Source organism: Monopterus albus, unplaced genomic scaffold, assembly GCF_001952655.1.
Source record: "Monopterus albus unplaced genomic scaffold, M_albus_1.0 scaffold209.1, whole genome shotgun sequence".
In the NCBI taxonomy this organism is placed as follows: Eukaryota; Metazoa; Chordata; class Actinopteri; order Synbranchiformes; family Synbranchidae; genus Monopterus; species Monopterus albus.
The window spans coordinates 1684765-1704009 of NW_018128089.1; the positions used below are offsets into that span (position 1 = coordinate 1684765).

At 44.9% G+C, this 19245-nt stretch overlaps 2 protein-coding genes across 2 annotated transcripts in view; one reads left to right on the forward strand and one right to left on the reverse strand.

Moving 5' to 3' along the window:
• The window catches only part of dcst2 (DC-STAMP domain containing 2), a 15966-nt gene extending 8647 nt beyond the window's left edge, over positions 1–7319 (reverse strand). Inside the window, exons 1-10 of the mRNA XM_020618716.1 lie at positions 7208–7319; positions 5966–6225; positions 3873–4043; positions 3343–3444; positions 2981–3175; positions 1720–1785; positions 1420–1633; positions 1035–1192; positions 156–320; positions 8–75 (exon numbers count right to left, since the gene is read on the reverse strand). Coding sequence (XP_020474372.1) covers positions 8–75; positions 156–320; positions 1035–1192; positions 1420–1633; positions 1720–1785; positions 2981–3175; positions 3343–3444; positions 3873–4043; positions 5966–6225; positions 7208–7299 — 1491 coding nt within the window. The 5' untranslated portion in view covers positions 7300–7319. The remainder of the gene's footprint in view (positions 1–7; positions 76–155; positions 321–1034; positions 1193–1419; positions 1634–1719; positions 1786–2980; positions 3176–3342; positions 3445–3872; positions 4044–5965; positions 6226–7207) is intronic.
• A 143-nt stretch (positions 7320–7462) lies between these two features.
• Positions 7463–19028, forward strand: dcst1 (DC-STAMP domain containing 1). Its single transcript, XM_020618717.1, has 17 exons — positions 7463–7770; positions 8489–8563; positions 8648–8776; positions 9608–9767; positions 10409–10665; positions 10738–10881; positions 11645–11766; positions 12155–12309; positions 12429–12528; positions 12632–12727; positions 13369–13495; positions 14104–14220; positions 14631–14667; positions 15072–15196; positions 15613–15755; positions 17190–17294; positions 18085–19028. Exons 1-16 carry the CDS (start codon positions 7479–7481, stop codon positions 17274–17276), a joined length of 2166 nt encoding a protein of 721 aa, XP_020474373.1. The 5' UTR covers positions 7463–7478; the 3' UTR covers positions 17277–17294; positions 18085–19028.
• The last annotated feature ends 217 nt before the right edge of the window (positions 19029–19245 follow it).

A 19245-nucleotide genomic window follows, 5' to 3' on the forward strand; every position in this document is an offset into this window, starting at 1 on the left:
ATGAAGCCACCAGGTCTCTGTAGATATCTGAGGCGTAACCCGATCCGTTCACCTGCACCTCCACAGTGACCGGAGCTGACAGGACAGATAGTCACCACCCTCACCAGGGCTCCAAATGACATCACAGGTTCATGTTCATATGAGAGGCACCTCACCTCGGGCCACCACGTCCCCCTTCACCTGGTGGTGTACCTGGTCCAGCATCCAGAACACCAGGAAGTCCAGTGCCACCAGCACGCTGCCCATCACCAGGTGTTTGAAGACCGAGGCCACGCCCACTGCGACCGCCCGCTGCTCTCTGGCCGTCAGGTGAACTGACACTGCAGAACAGACGAAACAATAGGGGTCACTTCAGTGCAGTGAGTGGTCCGCTCACAGATGACTGATGCCATGGGACTGGATCGGCAGATGACATCACAGATGACAGCCACCTTCTTCCTGCTCCACCTCTGCCACCACCAACAGCTGATGCCAGAATCTGTGATAGTTTTTGACCTTCAGCTAGAGTAAGAGATTTGGATTTGAATACTGTGACTTGTGTGATTGTTAGTGGTGAGTTAGATTCTGTGGAACTTTCGGTTTTGCTTTCAGATTGCTGGTAGGAATGAGAAGCCGTTTTTGTTTGTATGCACATTTTCTCCTGTTTTATTTTTAGGGGTTCAGGTAAGAAAACCCTGTATTTTATTCTGACCTTTATTGGAACCAGGTAAGATTAGGGAACCCTGTTTGCTTGTTTGTTAGTTTGGGCACTGTTCAACTCCAGAGCAAATAACAATTTTGATTCACTCTGTTCTGTCTATTCCTGCAGTGGGATGGGTGGGGAGCCATGCATGTTATTTCCATTTTCCCTAAGGCCAGGGTCAAAACAACACTACAGGACAGACAGGAAACTTCGGTCTCATTCCCTTCACATCACTTCATGAATAAGAACCCACCAGCTGCTTCTAACTGCTGTCTCACTCCTGGGTGATAGTTTTCAGCTAAAATGTGTACTGTATATGCAACCACAAAAAGATAATCTCAGGCGCACTGACGTGGGGCAATGTAGGTCTTGGCTTCGCTGCGTGTGATTGGCAGGACGGAGGCTCCGCCCGCTGATGTCACCTGTTGGTCGAGCTCCTCAAACTGAGCACTGATGTAAATGTTATCAAAGCTGAGGTCACGGAGATACCTGCGCCTGTAGCGCACTGCCCTGCACAAACAGAGAAGTCGACAAGATTAAAGTGAACACAGCAGTGCCCCCCATAGACTCTGCTGCTCATTGTACCCCCAGGTTTAAAACTGAGAAGAATGTCATTTTCTCTCACATGTCAATGTGAACATGTTAGCCTGTTAGCATGCATTACTATGGTTACAATGCTACATGCTAATATTTAGCATGTGGGCTGCATGTAGAAGCAAACTGAAGTGAGTCCGGACCTCAGGAATGAGCAGGCGAGCAGCACGAGGCTGCCGTACTTTAACGGGTCAATGAGTTTCTGAAGCAGCTGCAGCTCTGAGGAGACCTCCTCCATGATGTCCTGAGACATCTGTTGCAGAGAGTGGCTCATGTTGGCATCCAGGTCAAAGTTCACTGAGGCAGAGATGTTGAAGTCAAACTCACGCTTCATTTGCTCAAACGCTGTAACGACAGCTGGAGGAAGCGGGAGAGACTCAGTGGTCGCAGCAGAGAACAGTTTGTCAGTAAAGTTTAAAAACAGTTTGAAACAGGTAACCTACGAGCTGCCAGGTGTTTTTTCAGATGGCTGGCGATGTAGGAGGGGAGGATGCAAAAGAGCTCATCAGCTGAAAGAAGCAAACATTATGAAAATGAGGGTAGATCAGGAAAGATTAACTGTAGGGCTGGTTGAGGACACTGTAGGCCACATGTTAATTATTTATATATTTAAATATGTGAGTTTCTCATTTAAAAGTAAACTAAATAAAATACATTGAAATAAATGAGATCATGAGAGTTTTTTAAAATATGTGAAAACTGAACAGAGTTTGGCTGATGGATGGAAATATCTAGGTGGGCAGTGGGCGTTTAGACTTATTCTAAAATGATGTTCTCACTGTGCATTAATCTTTAAAACAACTTTTGTACTGATTCATTGTTTATTATTTTTAATATAAGTAATCAGTTGCCCACAGTCTAAGATGATTTTAAATGCCTTGATGTATCTGACTAGTTGTTTTTTGTTGATTTTTCCTGTTTACTCATAAAAGAACAAATGAATCAGGTTTTCTAGTCAAATTCTTTTTTGTGTGTGAAATGTGACTAACAGAGAGGATGACAAGGTTTAGTCTGCAGCATGTCAACCAGCCCACACAGAGGACTCCATGTGTAAAACAAGAGCACCCAGAGAGCGCACATACTTCCACCAAGGCACAGCTTTTACTCACATAAATGGCCCCTTGTGAAAAATTAAATCCAGAAAACAAAATGTGTCCTAAATCCTTGATCCGGATCATCTTTTAGGGCATGACAGGCAGTTATACTGTGCATCTTACCTGAACATGTCGGACTGTAATGAAGACTGAACCTAAGTTATTGTGGAAAATATGTGGGGTTTTAATGTCAATTCTAAATGGCTGTCAGATCCGGAATCTGGATCAGATCTGGATGAAATTTGGTCCGGTGATAGACGTTCCCTCCCTACATGTGCATGTCAAATTTGGAATAATTTTGATATGGATTTTTAAGTTTTTCCCTATGTTAAAAATGGGATTTTGTGATTTTATTTTTTTGTGACCTTTGACCTTTTTCAGCCCAAATCTAATCACTTCTAGAGTTGGTCCCCACCAATGTCTGTACCAGGTTTGCTGATGATCCGTCCAGCCTGTTGTCTGTAATCCTGCTAGCCAACACACACAGAACCAGGATGGATGGATGTCAGTGAACGCACCGCGGGTACACAGAACCAAAAACCTAGCCTCCTTGGCCGAAGTAATCAGTGTAATGCTCTTTTAAGGTTAGGATGGATGTCAGTGAACGCACCGCGGGCGATGTTGCAGAGCGGCAGGAAGCTGTCTATGATGTCACACAGGTAGCTGAAGTCTCCCAGCAGGTTGAAGCAGTCGGTCCGAGAGTCCGTGAACACCTCCCGGCACTTCCTGTACGGAGCACCCAGTGTGTCGTTACAGATGTCCCCGATGTCCACCAGGAAGTGGAGGACGTTCCTCAGTGTGCGAGCTGCATGACAGAGGTCAGAGGTCAGTGCTGAGGATACACAGTGACTGTGTATATGTGTGTATGTAGCTGTCTGTGTTTAAATCTTTTTGTTTGTAACAAACTACTTGATTTTTATGTCACACAATATTAGTAAAAGGTATCCAGTAAAAGGTGTAAAAGCTACTTGCCAACATGGCGGACGCTGTCGGTCAGAGCTTGGATGAAGTTCTGGACTCTTCCTGCAGCAGCGTAAGCGTTACTGGTGATTTCTCTGATCCTGTCCAACACAGCTGGCAACACAAACAGCACCAGACAGTGAACACACTGACATTGTGGGTTTAATCTGTGAAAACCTCCATGGCTGAAGCAGCATTTGCTTTCAGGAGGTTAGAATTTCTTCCCGGGGTCTGCCTCCTTTACTGTGACATGAAGGCACTGATAAGTGCAAAGAGAACTACTCAGTTCACTAAACAGTGTTGTGGTCGTGGCCAGATTAACCTCCTGAGGGGCCTCTGAACAAATATTTGTAGTGGGGCCCCTACTGGCCCACACTGTACATTAAGGTTTCATTATTTCTCCAGAATCCCATTGGTACTGTAGAGCTGAAATGACTGATTATGCTTTCTCTTAGAGTAAACTCGACAGGACAGGATTTTCAGTGATGTTAGTGGTTGTAGAAGCAGTAAAACAAGTAATTGTGGTGGTGGGCGGGGCTTACAGTAAAGGGGCGTAGTGGCCCTCTGCATCAGTTCCCGTGTCTGATTGGCTGCCAGCTCGGCTCCACACAGCAGACTGGAGGCAGCGCGCTGCGTGTTCTCTAACGTGTTGGTGAGCGGGCCGGACAACAACAGGAAGGCAAACAGGAAGAGAAGGAAGTTCCTGCCGTGAGCTGTAACACAGGAGAGCAGGGCCTGTGCTAGGCTGATCAGGGCACACCCACCTGAAGCCACACCTCTGTGAGGGAGCCTCCATCAGAACAGTTTATGAATGACGTCCAGACCAGCTTCAATAGAAATCACACATTACCGGGCTCGTCATTGCACTGGAAAACAAAGGATTTACAGAAGTTTTGCTTCCTGAAAATGATGTGGATATTATGACAGGGCCTTTGAAAATGAACTCAAATAAAACTTCATCTTAAAAGATGAAATGTGAAATGAGCGTTTATTGACTGAAATGTTTAATGCAACATGTTTCTGATGCAGACGTTCAACAGGGCTGAAGTGTTTCCTTGTGGATTTTGGTTTGCGCCCTGTGTCTGTTGCATCTTGTCACAGTGTCCAGCTACAGGTTTTCTTCTTCTGCAGCAGCTGGTGACATGTCACGTGTTGATTTGTGGGTAAGAAGTGTGACGGCAAAATGAGTTTGCATCATGTTGCACTTCATCATGTGATGTAAGTGAACATTTCACTAAAACAGTATATGATAGATAGGATGTGTTGAAGAAGCAGAGGGTTTGTTGTCCAGTGTCACTGGCATCTGTACTGAGGAATTCATAAGAAACAAATAAGAGCTTTAATCTTTACCTGCTCTCTACTCAATGCCTTACTGTTCACATCACAGCGCTCCTGATTCACCTCCACTTATGACCATGCGCTCACATTAATATGCTTAATGTGCAGCATTAGTGAGTTCCAGGCCTTTGCCTCTCAGGCCACACGCAGGCTTCTGCCTCGTTTTCTCATAAGCACAAGTCAGCGATGAGCCAGTGAACCCTTATGAAGCTTTGGGGCTTCAAACAGAGAAACTACAGTGACATCTGGTGGTTTGCTGTTTGAGATGAGCTGAAGGTCTGCACTTATTTTAACTTTTTCAATCTTGGATGTGGCAAAAACGGTCCAAGAAGCTGTGCTGTTATTGAATCTGTAGTGCTTTTGTTCAGAAGGGCTGCATTAAAAATAGATGTTACTGTGCAATATGTGACAATAATGAATAAATGCACTGTTCAAAAAGCCTAGATATAAACAACTGATAGCACTAAATACTAATGGACTTTATGTGTGTGATGTTACTGGAAAATGGTCTTCATTAAATTATTCTGTTACTTTTACTACACTGTTTCTTGGTGCCAGGTGGAAATGTTATGTTATGTTTATGTCTTTCTAGTACCTCGTCATATTCCTAATGTTCCCATTTTTTAACAGCATAATTTTCAAAAGTCTGGCTCAGTGCAGCAGCAGAGATCTGCGAAGCTTCAGACGTCATCAGTGGCCTGGTTTTTATGTCTTTTTAGTACCTCGTCATATTCCACTAATGTTCCCATTTTTTAACAGCATAATTTTCAAAAGTCTGGCTCAGTGCAGCAGCAGAGATCTGCGAAGCTTCAGACGTCATCAGTGGCCTGGTTTTTCATTTGGTACAAACGAGCCTCAGAGCTCCTGTACCATCTGGCCATCTCTCTGTACCTACACAGGGCTGAAAAAGTACCTCAAATACATCCTCTGCATGTTTCTCAGATATGAAAAACCCTGTACCTGTATTCAGTCAATATATACATGTAAACATAAATAAAATATATGAAATTTCATAATGCATGTTAGAAAGAGACAAATATTATATCTGATTTACATTGGAGTTAGTATATCAATAATACAGCAATGTACACAGCAGCTCTAAAAGCAAACTTGTTGACAGGAACAGACTTTGGTGTTATTCTAGACTTTTCTTTTCCCTGTCACATATTAACTAGACTGAGTTGGAAAGCATGACTTAAAATGAGATGTCATAGTAAAATAATAAGACTAGCTCAGTCTCCACCTGACAGGAAGTGGACCAGTCTAAGAGCTGATGGAGCAAACATTCCTGACCAACCTGAGCACAGCGAGGGCAGCATCACAATGACGTTGGCCCGGACCCCAGCTGAAAGCCCCATACCAAATGCTGCCAAGAAGGCAACGGGCAGCGTGGTGTAAACACAGAGCCACAGCGACTGCTTCTGCAGGAAGAGTGCCGCGAGTCCGTACATAGACGCCAACAGCAGCCCACAGACAAATGCCACAAGGCTCCATCCCACCTCTAACAGGTGACCTTTGACCTTCCTCCAGCCGCCGTACCGCTGGCGTCCTTCTGACCTGAGGAGATGAAGATGCTGAATCAAATGTGATAGATGGTGGAAGTTGGCTGTAACAAATAGTTAAAGCTGCACTGACAAAGATTTCCTCCAGGACGCGGCGTCTCTCGGGTAGTGGGTTTGAGTGGGGTTTACTTATTCCTGTACTTAATTATTTTATTTTATTCAATTCACCTTAAATGAGACACAATAAGACAATTTCATTGTATAGGTGACTGTGCAATGACAATAAAGATGATCTTATCTTATTTGTGCTTTCAAAGTACGGTCTGTAAATCAGCCCCGCCTGCTGCCTAGCCAAGGTTGGAAGAGCCGCCAGTAGTCATGTCAAACGGCCATGGAGGAGCTCTGGGCAGCTAACAGTCCCATTGGCCTTGCTCCACTCTCTGTTACTGTGACAATGAGCTCGTTAGCCAGCTAACATCTATTCAGACTGGAGGCTGCATTTTGTACAGTTTGTCCCAATCAGGCATCCGTAGTTCACATTGCAGCTTCAGAAACAGAGCAGGGGGGAGCAAAGAGCGGTAAGGTGTGGGTTATGGTGTCAGGTTGTTTTGGTTCTCGCTGGACCCTCTAGGCCCTGTTTCAGATTACGTCGCTGTTTGATGGCAGCTTTGTGTTACCCTGCTTCACAGGGACGTCACCTGGATGGTGTTAACTGAACAGGTTGGGAGTCAGAAGTGAATCACTGGAATTTCTTGCTGGCTCTATGAGACGCTTGGTGAAACGTTATAGCAAACGTCTTGACTCCACTAGTACAGTCATCCACACTATGGAAAAACCTGCTCCTCTAGTGAAAATCAGTATCCGTCGTTACTTAAAAACATGGTCAGTCCAGAAGGTTTGCAGACACTCTCTGATGACACTGGCATTGGACACACCTGGACTTTGTTACAGCTACAGTTATAAAGAGGTTAGCATCTGTTAGCCTTTAGCATTAGCTTCTGGCTCTGACCAGCTTGAATTCCTCTGTGCACCCTTACCTGTTCAGGAGAATCTGCGCGGCCCCGCCTCCTCCCACCTGAACCCTGAGGTCACTTTGCACAGGGTATCTTTTCCTCCCTTCAGTCTTCATCTTGTTATTTATGACCCCATTTTCCACTGTGGCGGAAAATTGTTGACATATAACCTAGAGACCAGACCGTTATGGTTCCGTTATGTTCCCAACGGGAACGTCTAGAAGCTCCAACTGAACATCAACAGCCACCTCAGACGTGAGGCTGCACCGACTCTAGACGCTGTAAATTTGGATGGATGATGGCTCAGCCCGACCTACGGACACGTTCAGCCCCCCACAGCAGTGAGTTCGCACCAGAAAAGCCGCCTCAGCTTCTCTGTTTGTGGCTCTCAGCAGTTTCGCTCCTCTGTTGTCCGGCGAAAACCTCTTCCACACCAACCTGCTGTCCTATGTTTCTTCCAGCTGTGGAGAGACTCGGCGTCAAAGTCCTCCCTCCGGCCCTGCACCGGCTCCTCTTCAGCCAGGCGGGAGGGTCTGCGGTGGCCCACCTGGCCTTCAGGGCGCTGTTTGGAGGAGTGAGAGGCACAGGTAACACCGCCCGACCCGCCCCAAGCACAGGCACATAAATAAGGCGCTCAGGTATTAAGTGCATTTTTAAAAAATATTGTAAAATAATTTTTAATATGACGTACACACATTTCCTTTGCATATAAAAAATTTTTTATCTGTTATTTTGGTTTTATTTTATTAGAAAACATTATCAAAATTCATTATAAAAAACATTTTATTTTCATTTCCTTTCCTACTCGCCCACCTCGTTCACTTCACAGCAGAGTATTATTTCTGCTCTGATTATATCAAAATGCCTTTTAGCCAGAGGTGGAAACATGTTCACATCCTTTAGTAGTGATGCACCAGTAAGAAGATACTCCAGTACAAGACCTGCATTCAACATGTCACTCGTGAAAAAGTATTTTCAGCAAATGTCCTTAAAATATACACTTTAAAAAACTCATTATGCAAATTGTTCTATGTATTATTGATGAGTTATTTGATTATTATTAAGGTGGAGCTGAATAAAAATAGTTTATAAACAGTACTATACATTATGTTTGTAATTCAAAGTTGGGCTCTTACCTGTGGGCTTTGAGACGCATGCAGTCACGTCGCTCCCCCTGACATGTAGTGGAGCAGGAGTATGAGGCAAAAGAAGATCTTGTTAGTTTGACCAGAACACAAACAGACGTACCACAGTTTGTGATTACAGGGGAGCTGAGAGTCTATGTATTCTCTGTCTGTCCCTCAGTCCTGTTCCTGGGACTCTCCAACAACCTCCCGCCACCCTTTGACCTGAAGCTGGGGACCGGAGTCATGTTTGTTGGTGAGAAGTTGTCACGCTCACATCTGTTACATGAAACTCATTCACAGCTCCTGGCTGAACTGTGAACACACCCCTGTGCTCCAGCTCTGTGCGTTGTAGCCGGAGCCTTGTCTTCCTTCTTCAGGTGTTCGTTCCTCCTGATGTTTCCCAGCATGCTCGGCTCCCGCGGCCACGCGTACCTGATGGTGATCATCCTGTCTCTGCTGCACAGAGGTAAACACCCCCTGCAACCTGGTTCTCAACTGGCAGCAGCTTAGACTGTGTAAGATGCTGGAGCATTTTAAGGTAAGTTTTTATGTTGGTACACAGGCAGCGAGGAGATGTGGCTTTGCTGTAACTGATGATGGTGTGTGCAGCCCTGTTTCTCTCTGTTCACTCCTGTCCTCCTCTGACAAAGGCAAAGACAAAGAGACTGAAATGATATAATGTGTGATTGTATGTGCAACAAAACTCTCACAGCCAGTAGGAGCAGTCTATGAAAACACCTCAACAAACACAACAGGAACTCAACTCTTCACCGGCGTTGCCTGCAGCCAAACCCTGGGCCCGTCTTCAGCCACAGCTAGCGTATTTACAGGACATTGTCCATACCCTGCTAAACGGGCAGACAGTTCATTCTCATAGCACACTGAAATCACAGGCTGTCCATAAAGTGGAGCCAGTGGCACTTGAGCTGGTTTGTAGTCCACAGTTGGTGCCATCAGTTCCTCCTGGAGCCAGCACTTTCCACACACAGCTGGGTGTGATGCCTTCACCTGCTAGCTCACTGCAAACAGCAGCCACTGCTACACAGTGATGTACAGATGTCCCACACTGCAGGATGATTTCAACTACTTGCTAAATGTCTAAAGAAAGTGGTGCTTGACAACAGTCACCTTCAGCTGATTTAGAAACAACTAAAAACTGAAGTGAGCAGCTGTTTCAGGAAATGACTGAGCCTTTTTTACAAATGAACCTATGTATTGTGAGGTGTCTCCAGGCTGTATTGTGCTTTATTTTAATGAGCTGTGATGCTGTGACGTGTGTCTCCTGATGAATTTCCAGGACCAGTTTCTAACATGCAGCGTAACATTGAGAAAGCTGCTCTGTCCCTGAGCTGTAATCTGGACCTGCAGGTCAATCACAGCAAGTTGCTGTGGAGAGACGCCGTCAGACCGTTTCTACTCATCACACAGGAGCTCATGGTGAGACTCACGTGCCTGTAGGCAGCATGACACGTCAGACTGTTTCACAGGAAACTGGACAAAGGTCAGGAGACGTACATGTCACCACACCAACAATTACAGTACCTGCTCATTCATCTGTAACTCAAGTAAACTAGAAAACAACGGGACAAAATGGCGTTTGACATTATCCCTGAAAAACCAGGCACGAGTTTACCTTGAATACACCCTCAACAGTTTTGATATTTGAGCTTATTTCCATTAGAAATTTTGGCAGGAATCATTTCTCACAGCCACATGTAATTATATCTCACAAGAAGTGTAAAAGAACTTTAGGACAAGAGTTTACAACTACAGCACTTTCCTGCAGATGTGGGACTGTTCTTCCTCTTCTTCCAAAGCAGAAACTCAGGCTCCTGTTTTCCTTAAAAATGTGATTTATTTTACAGTCAGATGAACATCAAACTACCTGGAGGAGGCTGTTGCTTATCCTGTGCTGCATTTTACTGCTTCTGTTATTTACAGGAGAGACAGTACAGAGTTTTATGTATTATTGTCAGACCTTAAGTTCATAGTTCTACTCAATTTTTCACAGATATTTCCTTAAGCCTTTCATTTAAACAAATTTACAGTGCAAAAGTCCTGTTTCTCTTTTTAAGATAGAAGACTGAATGCAAAACAGTGAAACTGTTACCAAACACAGGTCATCAGCAGTTTCAGCTGGGAGTGATCAGTGGTCATGTCTCTTGTTTCCTGTTCAGGACAGTAAATCGGCGTTTCAGTCGGAGGCTCTGAGCATCAGCAGTAAGTTTCAGACTATCAGAGACGAAATCGTCTCCCAGTACGGTTACGACCAATTCACCCCGAAACGCAATGCTGCTGCCGCCACCGGCAGCACACAGCAGCAGTTTGCCGCAAAGACCATGATGCACTGCAACAGTGAGTCAGAGATCAGGATTAGAGGCACTGGGTTATAGAGGAGAAATATGCATAACTGTAAAATTGATCCAGGTGTGGTGGACATGGGTGTGCAGCGCTGTGCTGACTGGTTCCAACAGCGGTGGGAGGAGTGTTTGGAGGAGATACCTGTCCCCATCATCAACCACATCCTCTGCAGCTCCATGAAGTTCCACTTCCTGTGCGACATCATGAGAGGTGAGAGGTCACCTGGCTGCTGAACGTTTGTGGTCTCCACTGAATGTACCACTACCCTCAGATTCAGTGTGCTGCATTCAGGTTCAGTCATAAACTCAGGATTTGTTACTCACAGGTCAAAAGGTAGAAGTGATTTGGGGTGACATCAGACCACTGCTGCAGGTGTCCTCTACTGAAGTCATGGATGGTTTAGACTGAGTTGTTACAGGTCAAACGTGTTATTAAATCTCATACAGAGTGGTCGTCCCTTAAAGGCCTGGATACACTGAGACAGAATTAGTTTGCTCACTGTGCTTAAATACAGTTTTGAGGTACTTGTCTTGTATTTTCCTCAACCTTTCTGTCTAGTGACGTTTTTAAAATCGGTGTGTGGCTGTGGCTCAATGTCAGGTTTCAGTTCAGTAACTGTTTAAATGATCTGGTTTTCACTAAAGTAGTTAAAACCAGCTCCAACAGGAAAATGCTGCTGAAGCTTTGATGACTCAGGATCAATGATCTGATGATTGTGTATAGTCCAAAGTAATTTTACTGTCCAACAGGTATTTTTACTGCTGATACTTTAAGTATATTTAGCTGGTAATACTAGTGACTGACAATGTGTTTGATTAGCCTTGCCATTTTTATGAATCATAACACCAGCTGTGGTCTGTGGTGTGTTCAAGTGCAGCTTGGAGCACAGAAAGTGAGGCAACACCAATGTGCTTGATGATTTGTGGTGAAACTGATGATAAACACGAATCTTCTTCCTCTACTTCTTTGTCAGTGATGACTCCATGGTGCAGAGAGCAAATTCCTGTTGAGGGAAACTTCGGTCAGCTGTTTGATCAGCTGAATGTGTCGGTCGACCTGCTGTCCAGAGAGTTCAGCGCTGAGCTGGTCTTGCAGGTCAGAACCACACCATGAATCCAGTACCTTTCCTGCACATTCTGAACTGTGCCAAGGGATGCACCAGGTGATTTAGTATGTGTGTGTTACTGTGCACAAACCCTGTCCAGAGACCAGCAGCACCACAGTACAATGGTGTCCTCATCGTAATGTGTGAGTCCAGACCCTGGTCCAGCTTATTGCTCTGTGCCGTAGACGTCCACTGTACAGAGTGATGACTGTTCTTAGCATCTGTTTCCAACAGCCAGCTCCAACATGTTGGTCTGTGCAGATGCTAGTGGAGCAGTGTGACCAGATCAGAGACCAGCAGCTCTGTCTTACTGCAGACACTGTACAGAGTGATGACTGTTCTTAGAATTTTTGTCCCCCAACTTGTGGCCCCCTGCAGGAGCAGCAGCATGCGGTGCTGGGTGGAGCTCTGATGGATCAGGAGTTCACTCAGTGTGTCACAGCGTCCTTCCAAAAACTGACAACAACAATGGGACAGGCAGTGAACGTCCTCCAGCTGCTGCTGTCCTTCACCTTTGTCACCATCTTCATCCAGTAGGCCTCACACCTTCATCATCCTCACCATCTTCACCCAGCAAGGTCCAAACTATAAGGTCAGCTTTCTGTCACAGTCACAGATTAACATGCGCTCTTCCTCTCCCCCTCTTCCTCAGGGCGTTTGGGTACGTCAGACAGTACAGGAGGGACATTGGATTTGACAACGTCTACATCACCACCTACTTCAGACAGATTGACACCCGCAGGAGGAAAGCGGTAACACGTCATCATCATCATCATCATCATCATCACTGCATCACGATGAAGAGAACAGATAATCATATTCCTCCACATTACAATAATCGCCTGGTCCCTGCAGGGGAAGCGCTGTCTGCTGCCTCTGAAACCATCAGAGAAGAAGAAGTTCATCAACCCCTGGAGCCTCAGAATCTACCCCGATGAGCTCAAAGCAGTGGTGGGTGGAAACCAGTGCACAAAACAAAAGACCATCTCAAGACATGTTTTATGAAACTGAATAATTTGTGTCTAATGTTTTTTTATGAACAGAAATGTTCAGTCACCTTGGTGAAAACATTATGTCTCCTCCTGCCTCATGTAAAAATAGTTTCTAAAGTATAACAGCTGGACACCAGATGTCTCCAAGTGTTTGTTTGTACATCACGCTGTGTCTGTTTCATGCTGGACCCTGATTGGCTCCAAACTAAATTCCACAGGTGCATTTAGGTTTTCAACTCAGGGAAAATTTGTAAAAGTTAAGACTTAGGCTGCGTCCACATCTCAGCCCCATAATGCTCAGCTCTGATATGTGTCAGTGACAAGTACCCGGCTCCGATGTGAACACCGCTGAGCTCCTAAAGGAGATTTATTCCAGATAGGCATTGGATCTAGGAGCACATATGCAGGTGGCCCAGATCTGATCTGTTCACACTGCTGTGGGCACATCAGGTCTGAGAGGGAAACTTCAGATCTGGGATGTGGATGCAGCTTTAGGTTGTGGTTAAGTTTCGGGTTGGGTTAGACTGGTGGTATCAGTGTCTAGAGAACAAATGTAAATCAGTGCGGCATCTCTTTAATAATGGAGACGTGTGTTGTCAGATGTCCAGCTGGTGTCAGGTGCTGTATGTCTCTATGCTGTGTGTCATCCTGCTGACTGTCGACTTTGCTCTGTTCCACGTCCTGGACATCGTCAGCAGACACACCTTCACCCAGTTGAACGTGACCAGTAAACACACACACATGCACACACAAACTGCTTTTACAGTTGAGTACAAAATTTTGCATCCCCTCAGTTTGAAATGAGCAGTTACAGTATCACTAAAAAACTGTGGATTGACTTGAAGAGGGCTGTACACTGCAGACAACCAAGCGATCTGATCAACTTGGAGCAAATCTGACATGAAGAATGGGCTAAAGTTACACCTGACAGGATCCAAACGCTGCTCATAGGGAACTCAGACAGGTTGGAGGAGCTTAGGGAGGATGTACAGAGTGTTAGAGAACATTTCATAAAGGGGGATGCAAACTTCTGTACTGATATGAGTGTCATTATTTTACTCCTTGACCATTATTGTTGCTTCTGTTGATGAAGGAACAGCTGCACTAGCTGGATGTGCATTAAATATTATGTTGATGAGAAAAAAATTGTTGGCTTTACTCTTTTTGCCATTCCAAAGTGACGGGATATAAGAAAATGTTAGCGCTGTTCACAGTCACGTTCATTTGTTTGGTTATGAAGTTACCTCTGGTGGCCAGTAGAGGTCCAGAGCCTGCATAAAATTTGAAATGTTGTGATTCACTCTCTACTTCTCCGACTCCGCCCCCTCCCTGCAGGTGGTCACCAGGTGGACATCAAAGTGGGCGGGACCTCCATGATGGCCCGCCTCCTGCAGAAGACAGTGTCGGCGTTCAACAGTTCGTCCAACCTCCACATCCACACTGACAACCAGGGTAGGTCCCAGGTTCCACCAGGCTCCTTCTACACACCTGTGAAGTGACTTTACAAATCAGCTTCGCTGAACCTAAAGGATTGTCTCTGTTTGTCAAACATGATTTAAAAATTGCAGCCCTCAGTTTCTTTCTGTATGTATCAAAGCACAGGTCTACAAACTGTGTCCATTGCTTTGCAGCAGGTTCAGGTAACATCACTGTCACAGTGTACAAGTAACAGTCCTACATTCAAAACTGTTACAGTGACGTCGTGTCTCTCTCCTGTTGTCTTTGTCTCTCTACCGGTTCCTCTCACTGGGACAACACAGTTTAACAGATGATAAATGTACAACTATAACAAATGTTTACAAATATTAACATATACAAATATGAGTGTACAACACAGTGTCCCCCCCTCTGTCCCCCCTCAGGTTGTGTGTTTCCCCCCTCCTTGCTTGCTGCAAATGTGTATGCAGGATCCAAATGCTGCTCATAGGGAACTCAGACAGGTTGGAGGAGCTTAGGGAGGATGTACAGAGTGTTAGAGAACATTTCATAAAGGGGGATGCAAACTTCTGTACTGATATGAGTGTCATTATTTTACTCCTTGACCATTATTGTTGCTTCTGTTGATGAAGGAACAGCTGCACTAGCTGGATGTGCATTAAATATTATGTTGATGAGAAAAAAATTGTTGGCTTTACTCTTTTTGCCATTCCAAAGTGACGGGATATAAGAAAATGTTAGCGCTGTTCACAGTCACGTTCATTTGTTTGGTTATGAAGTTACCTCTGGTGGCCAGTAGAGGTCCAGAGCCTGCATAAAATTTGAAGTGTTGTGATTCACGCTCTACTTCTCTGACTCCGCCCCCTCCCTGCAGGTGGTCACCAGGTGGACATCAAAGTGGGCGGGACCTCCATGATGGCCCGCCTCCTGCAGAAGACAGTTTCAGCGTTCAACAGTTCGTCCAACCTCCACATCCACACTGACAACCAGGGTAGGTCCCAGGTTCCACCAGGCTCCTTCTACACACCTGTGAAGTGACTTTACAAATCAGCTTCGCTGAACCTAAAGGATTGTCTCTGTTTGTCAAACATGATTTAAAAATTGCAGCCCTCAGTTTCTTTCTGTATGTATCAAAGCACAGGTCTAGAAACTGTGTCCATTGCTTTGCAGCAGGTTCAGGTAACATCACTGTCACTGCCACACTGTACAAGTAACAGTCCTGCATTCAAAACTGTTACAGTGACGTCCTGTCTCTCTCCTGTTGTCTTTGTCTCTCTACCGGTTCCTCTCACTGGGACAACACAGTTTAACAGATGATAAATGTACAACTATAACAAATGTTTACAAATATTAACATATACAAATATGAGTGTACAACACAGTGTCCCCCCCTCTGTCCCCCCTCAGGTTGTGTGTTTCCCCCCTCCTTGCTTGCTGCAAATGTGTATGTGAGCTGTGTGTGTTGTGTCCTGTTGGTGGCGCTGCTCAGCTGCCTTCAGGTTTACACCAACCGCCTGCGACGGGTCATCGCCGCCTTCTACCACCCAAAGGTACACACACACACACACACACCTGTTGGAATCCGATGAATAAAACACATTATCAGCAGCCAGTTAATTCTGATTTATTATCAGATAATGATAAAACTTCACTGCTTAGGGAGAAATTTACAAACCACTCAGCTGCATAGAAAGTCATTCAGATTAACAGCTGCAACATGAAAGTGATGAGCACATGAATAATCCCAAAAAATCTATTACTCACAAAGTCACAAAGCAGGAACATGCAGGTGTTGATACCCAGTACTTTAGGACACCTGTGGCTGACTGAGGAGTATCAGTGCTCTCATACTGGGTACCCATGTACTTCAGTCTTCCCAAGGCTAACCTCTGAGTACTTTAGCATCAAACACCTTTGGTACTTCAAGTGTATTGTCATGCTAAAACTCATTTGTTCTTACTTGTTCATTTTACTTGCAAATACTGTATTTCTACACAGTGGTATTGCTACCCTTTACAGAAGTAAAAATTCTGAGTACCTTACAAGTTCTGGGTGTTTTTAAAGGCAGTTTTCCAGGTGAGAGGAAATCAAAGCTGAACTATTTTCTCCGGGTGTGAAACATCTGATGATTTAATTTCAGTTGTTGCCCCTGTCCAGAGGAAGCATGAGCATGTTTCAGTGTAAACAAAAGAAACACTTGAGTCTTTGAGTTTGTACATATGTTACGCTGATGATGTCACTTCCTCTCCTGTGCTGATGAAGAAGCAAACAAAGCTCAATGTCATTCACACTCACACACACACACACTCACTCCATGCTAGCTGCAGTCAGTCTGATCTGAGAGCAGATTAATGTAAGAGCATTATAAATGAGCCAAGCCATGGTAGAGAGACAGGGAGAGAGATGAATGAAAGATGTTGTCATGGAAACACTTTCTGCACAGTCAGCACTTTGTCAGCTGGTGTGTTCAGTACAGAGGATGCTGCTAAAGGACAGGCTCAGGATCTTTGATCTTGCGGTGCCCGTAAATACGTGAGAACGGGCTCAGTCGCTGTAATGTTTCCTCTCTCCACACCGAGCCTGAATGTTCTCACCTGGAACACGAGGAGCGGGGAGGGCCACATCCACAGCCTCCACCACAGCTCAGCCAGGAGCCACTTCCTGGGGATGAAAATTTGTCTCAGAGTAAACCTTTGAAATACAGTGATCAACTTGGCTTAGTGAGATAGCTGAAGCATCATCTGAGTTTCAGACGAGTATTTGTCCCATATTTCTCCCACTATAGCCTGGGTGAAAGGTGCCAGTGCCGCTATGGAGAGTAGGAAAAGTTAAGTCACCTACATGTGGGGACTTCAGTATTGTTTTAAGACCAACCTGAACTCCAATGCTGTCCTGTAAATAAATATTTACTGGCAGCGTGCAGGTTCTCTCTGTCTGCTTCTGACTCTAATAATAAGCCTTCTGTGTGTGTCTGTGTTCCACAGAGGGAGAAGAAGCGGATTTTGTTTCTCTATAACCTGCAGATCCAGAAACGCATTTCCTCCACAGACAGAAAACGCATCATCAACTGAGAATGGAAGATCAGGACGGTGAGTCGCTCTGTAGTCCCACAGTGGTGACATCAAACAGGAAACTACTAATATCACATGATTTAAAGAACAATTCAGGTGATTAAAATTCATTTTTAATTAAATTCACAAATACCAAGGACTCATTCTTCATCCACTGGAATCTTCAGTAACACACACATCCAGTGGGTTAACCCATTGCCCACTCAGCTCCAGGAACAACCCTAAAACAGCACTGTCACTGTTCTTCCAGCCTTTTGGTTGAAACCATAACTGTGGTTTCTTTGGAATGGTTGTAATTTCAAAAGGTCAACCTGAGGGTGAGAGATACTGCACCAGAGTCACAGAGGAATAAGTGGATTTTTTTGGCTTCACTTAATGTTTCTTTGGCATAAAAATGAGAATATGAAACCTGTAGTAGAACAGTTAGTGTGGAGAACGCCATGGAGCCACAGGCCTGAGCCAAGTCTGTGTCAGATGTGTTAATAATGGCAGTAAAATGAGCTTTGAGCACTTTTTATTGTCAGGTCATGTTCAGACACCCATTTGTGCCAAAGAAAATTAAACTGAATCCATTTTAAGATGAGTCTGAAGCATAGCAAAATGTGGAAAACTTGAAAGGGTCTGAAATCTTTCCATACTGACAGAAGACTGTCCTTTACTGCACTTTATCTTTGCTTTATGAGAACATGGATCATTTGGATTGCTGGATGAATAAAAGGAGCTTTATGGCTGCTGCAGGTCTGAATGGCAGCCTGAGCTACTGCAGCTTCACTGTTCATGCTGAAACTCCACTGTGCTCTGCCAACAGGTGTTTCAGAATCTGACCAGGTGTGGATGTCACCTGTGCCATCACCACCGACAGGAAGCGTCTGACTCTGAGGAGACACACTATGACCCCGGTTAGACCAGGACAGGAGGGGAAAAATTCCCAGATCTTCACCCTGTTCACATAAATCTCTCAGTAAACATCTGTCTGAGCATACCTCACGCATATCGGCTCATTACATTGATCAGTATGTGTAGAAACTCAGTCACACCTGGTGTGTTGCTGCAATCAGACCCTGAGCCTGACACTGAGCCTCAAGGTCAGGTCAAATTGCAGAAGTCCTCTATAGACGCTGATTATTTCAGTGAATATGATGCTTTACATTTTAAATTTATTACCAATCATGTTTGCATTCTTTAAATGGCCAAGGTGCTTCCAGCTCCTCTACCTCACATCTCTTCAGTCTCGAGGCTCTAGTGAGACTCCAGCAAACTGACTCCATAAACCACTCCTAACCACTCTCTGCCCCTCCCATTGTGTTTCCTGAAGCTGCGACATGAACCACAGATGCCTGGTTTCGGACAAATAGCAAAATGCAGCCTAGCGTTACCTGGCTAACAGTAAGTCTGTCAGTCTAGTAGAACACCGTACAGAGGGGTTATCCAAGTAGCTGACCCTCTGCAACAGCAGCACGTGCAGCGCTCGCTTCATTCACACTGTCACAACTGAAACACAACAAACTGATGCTGGATCTGTTTACATCAGCACTCCTCTCAGTGCGGTCATTATGCACCAGGTCTCTGAGCATTTCAGAATCTTCCTGAGGCCACTACTTACTCAGCTGTCGACCTGCCATGTAGATCACGGAACCAGCACAGGCTGATTTCAGATCATTCACAAACACAACTGGCACAAACACAGGGTATTTATTAAAGATAATCAGAATCAGAATCTGCTTTACTGGCCAGGTGTGTCGGACACACGAGGACTTTGACTCTGGTACATCGGCGCTCAATGTGCATGTACATATCCCCATGCAAAGGGCAAATAAAGAGTAAGCCAACATAAGGCTAGTATATCAAAATAAGCAGTATTAACAGCAACAAACAGTGTAACCTCCACTTCAGGTCCTGGGACATAGTGGATTCCAGGAACTTGTATTGACTTTACTGCTGGTACAGTGCTGCCAAGTATGGTAAATGG

Bases quoted from the DNA above. Each gene is read 5' to 3' on its own strand.
- dcst1 (XM_020618717.1), top strand. From the start codon at position 7,479: ATGATGGCTCAGCCCGACCTACGGACACGTTCAGCCCCCCACAGCAGT. The intron at 9,768-10,408 runs GGCAGCATGACA...AATGCAAAACAG, and splicing joins GTGAGACTCACGTGCCTGTA to TGAAACTGTTACCAAACACA. The intron at 10,882-11,644 runs GTGAGAGGTCAC...CTTCTTTGTCAG, and splicing joins CCTGTGCGACATCATGAGAG to TGATGACTCCATGGTGCAGA.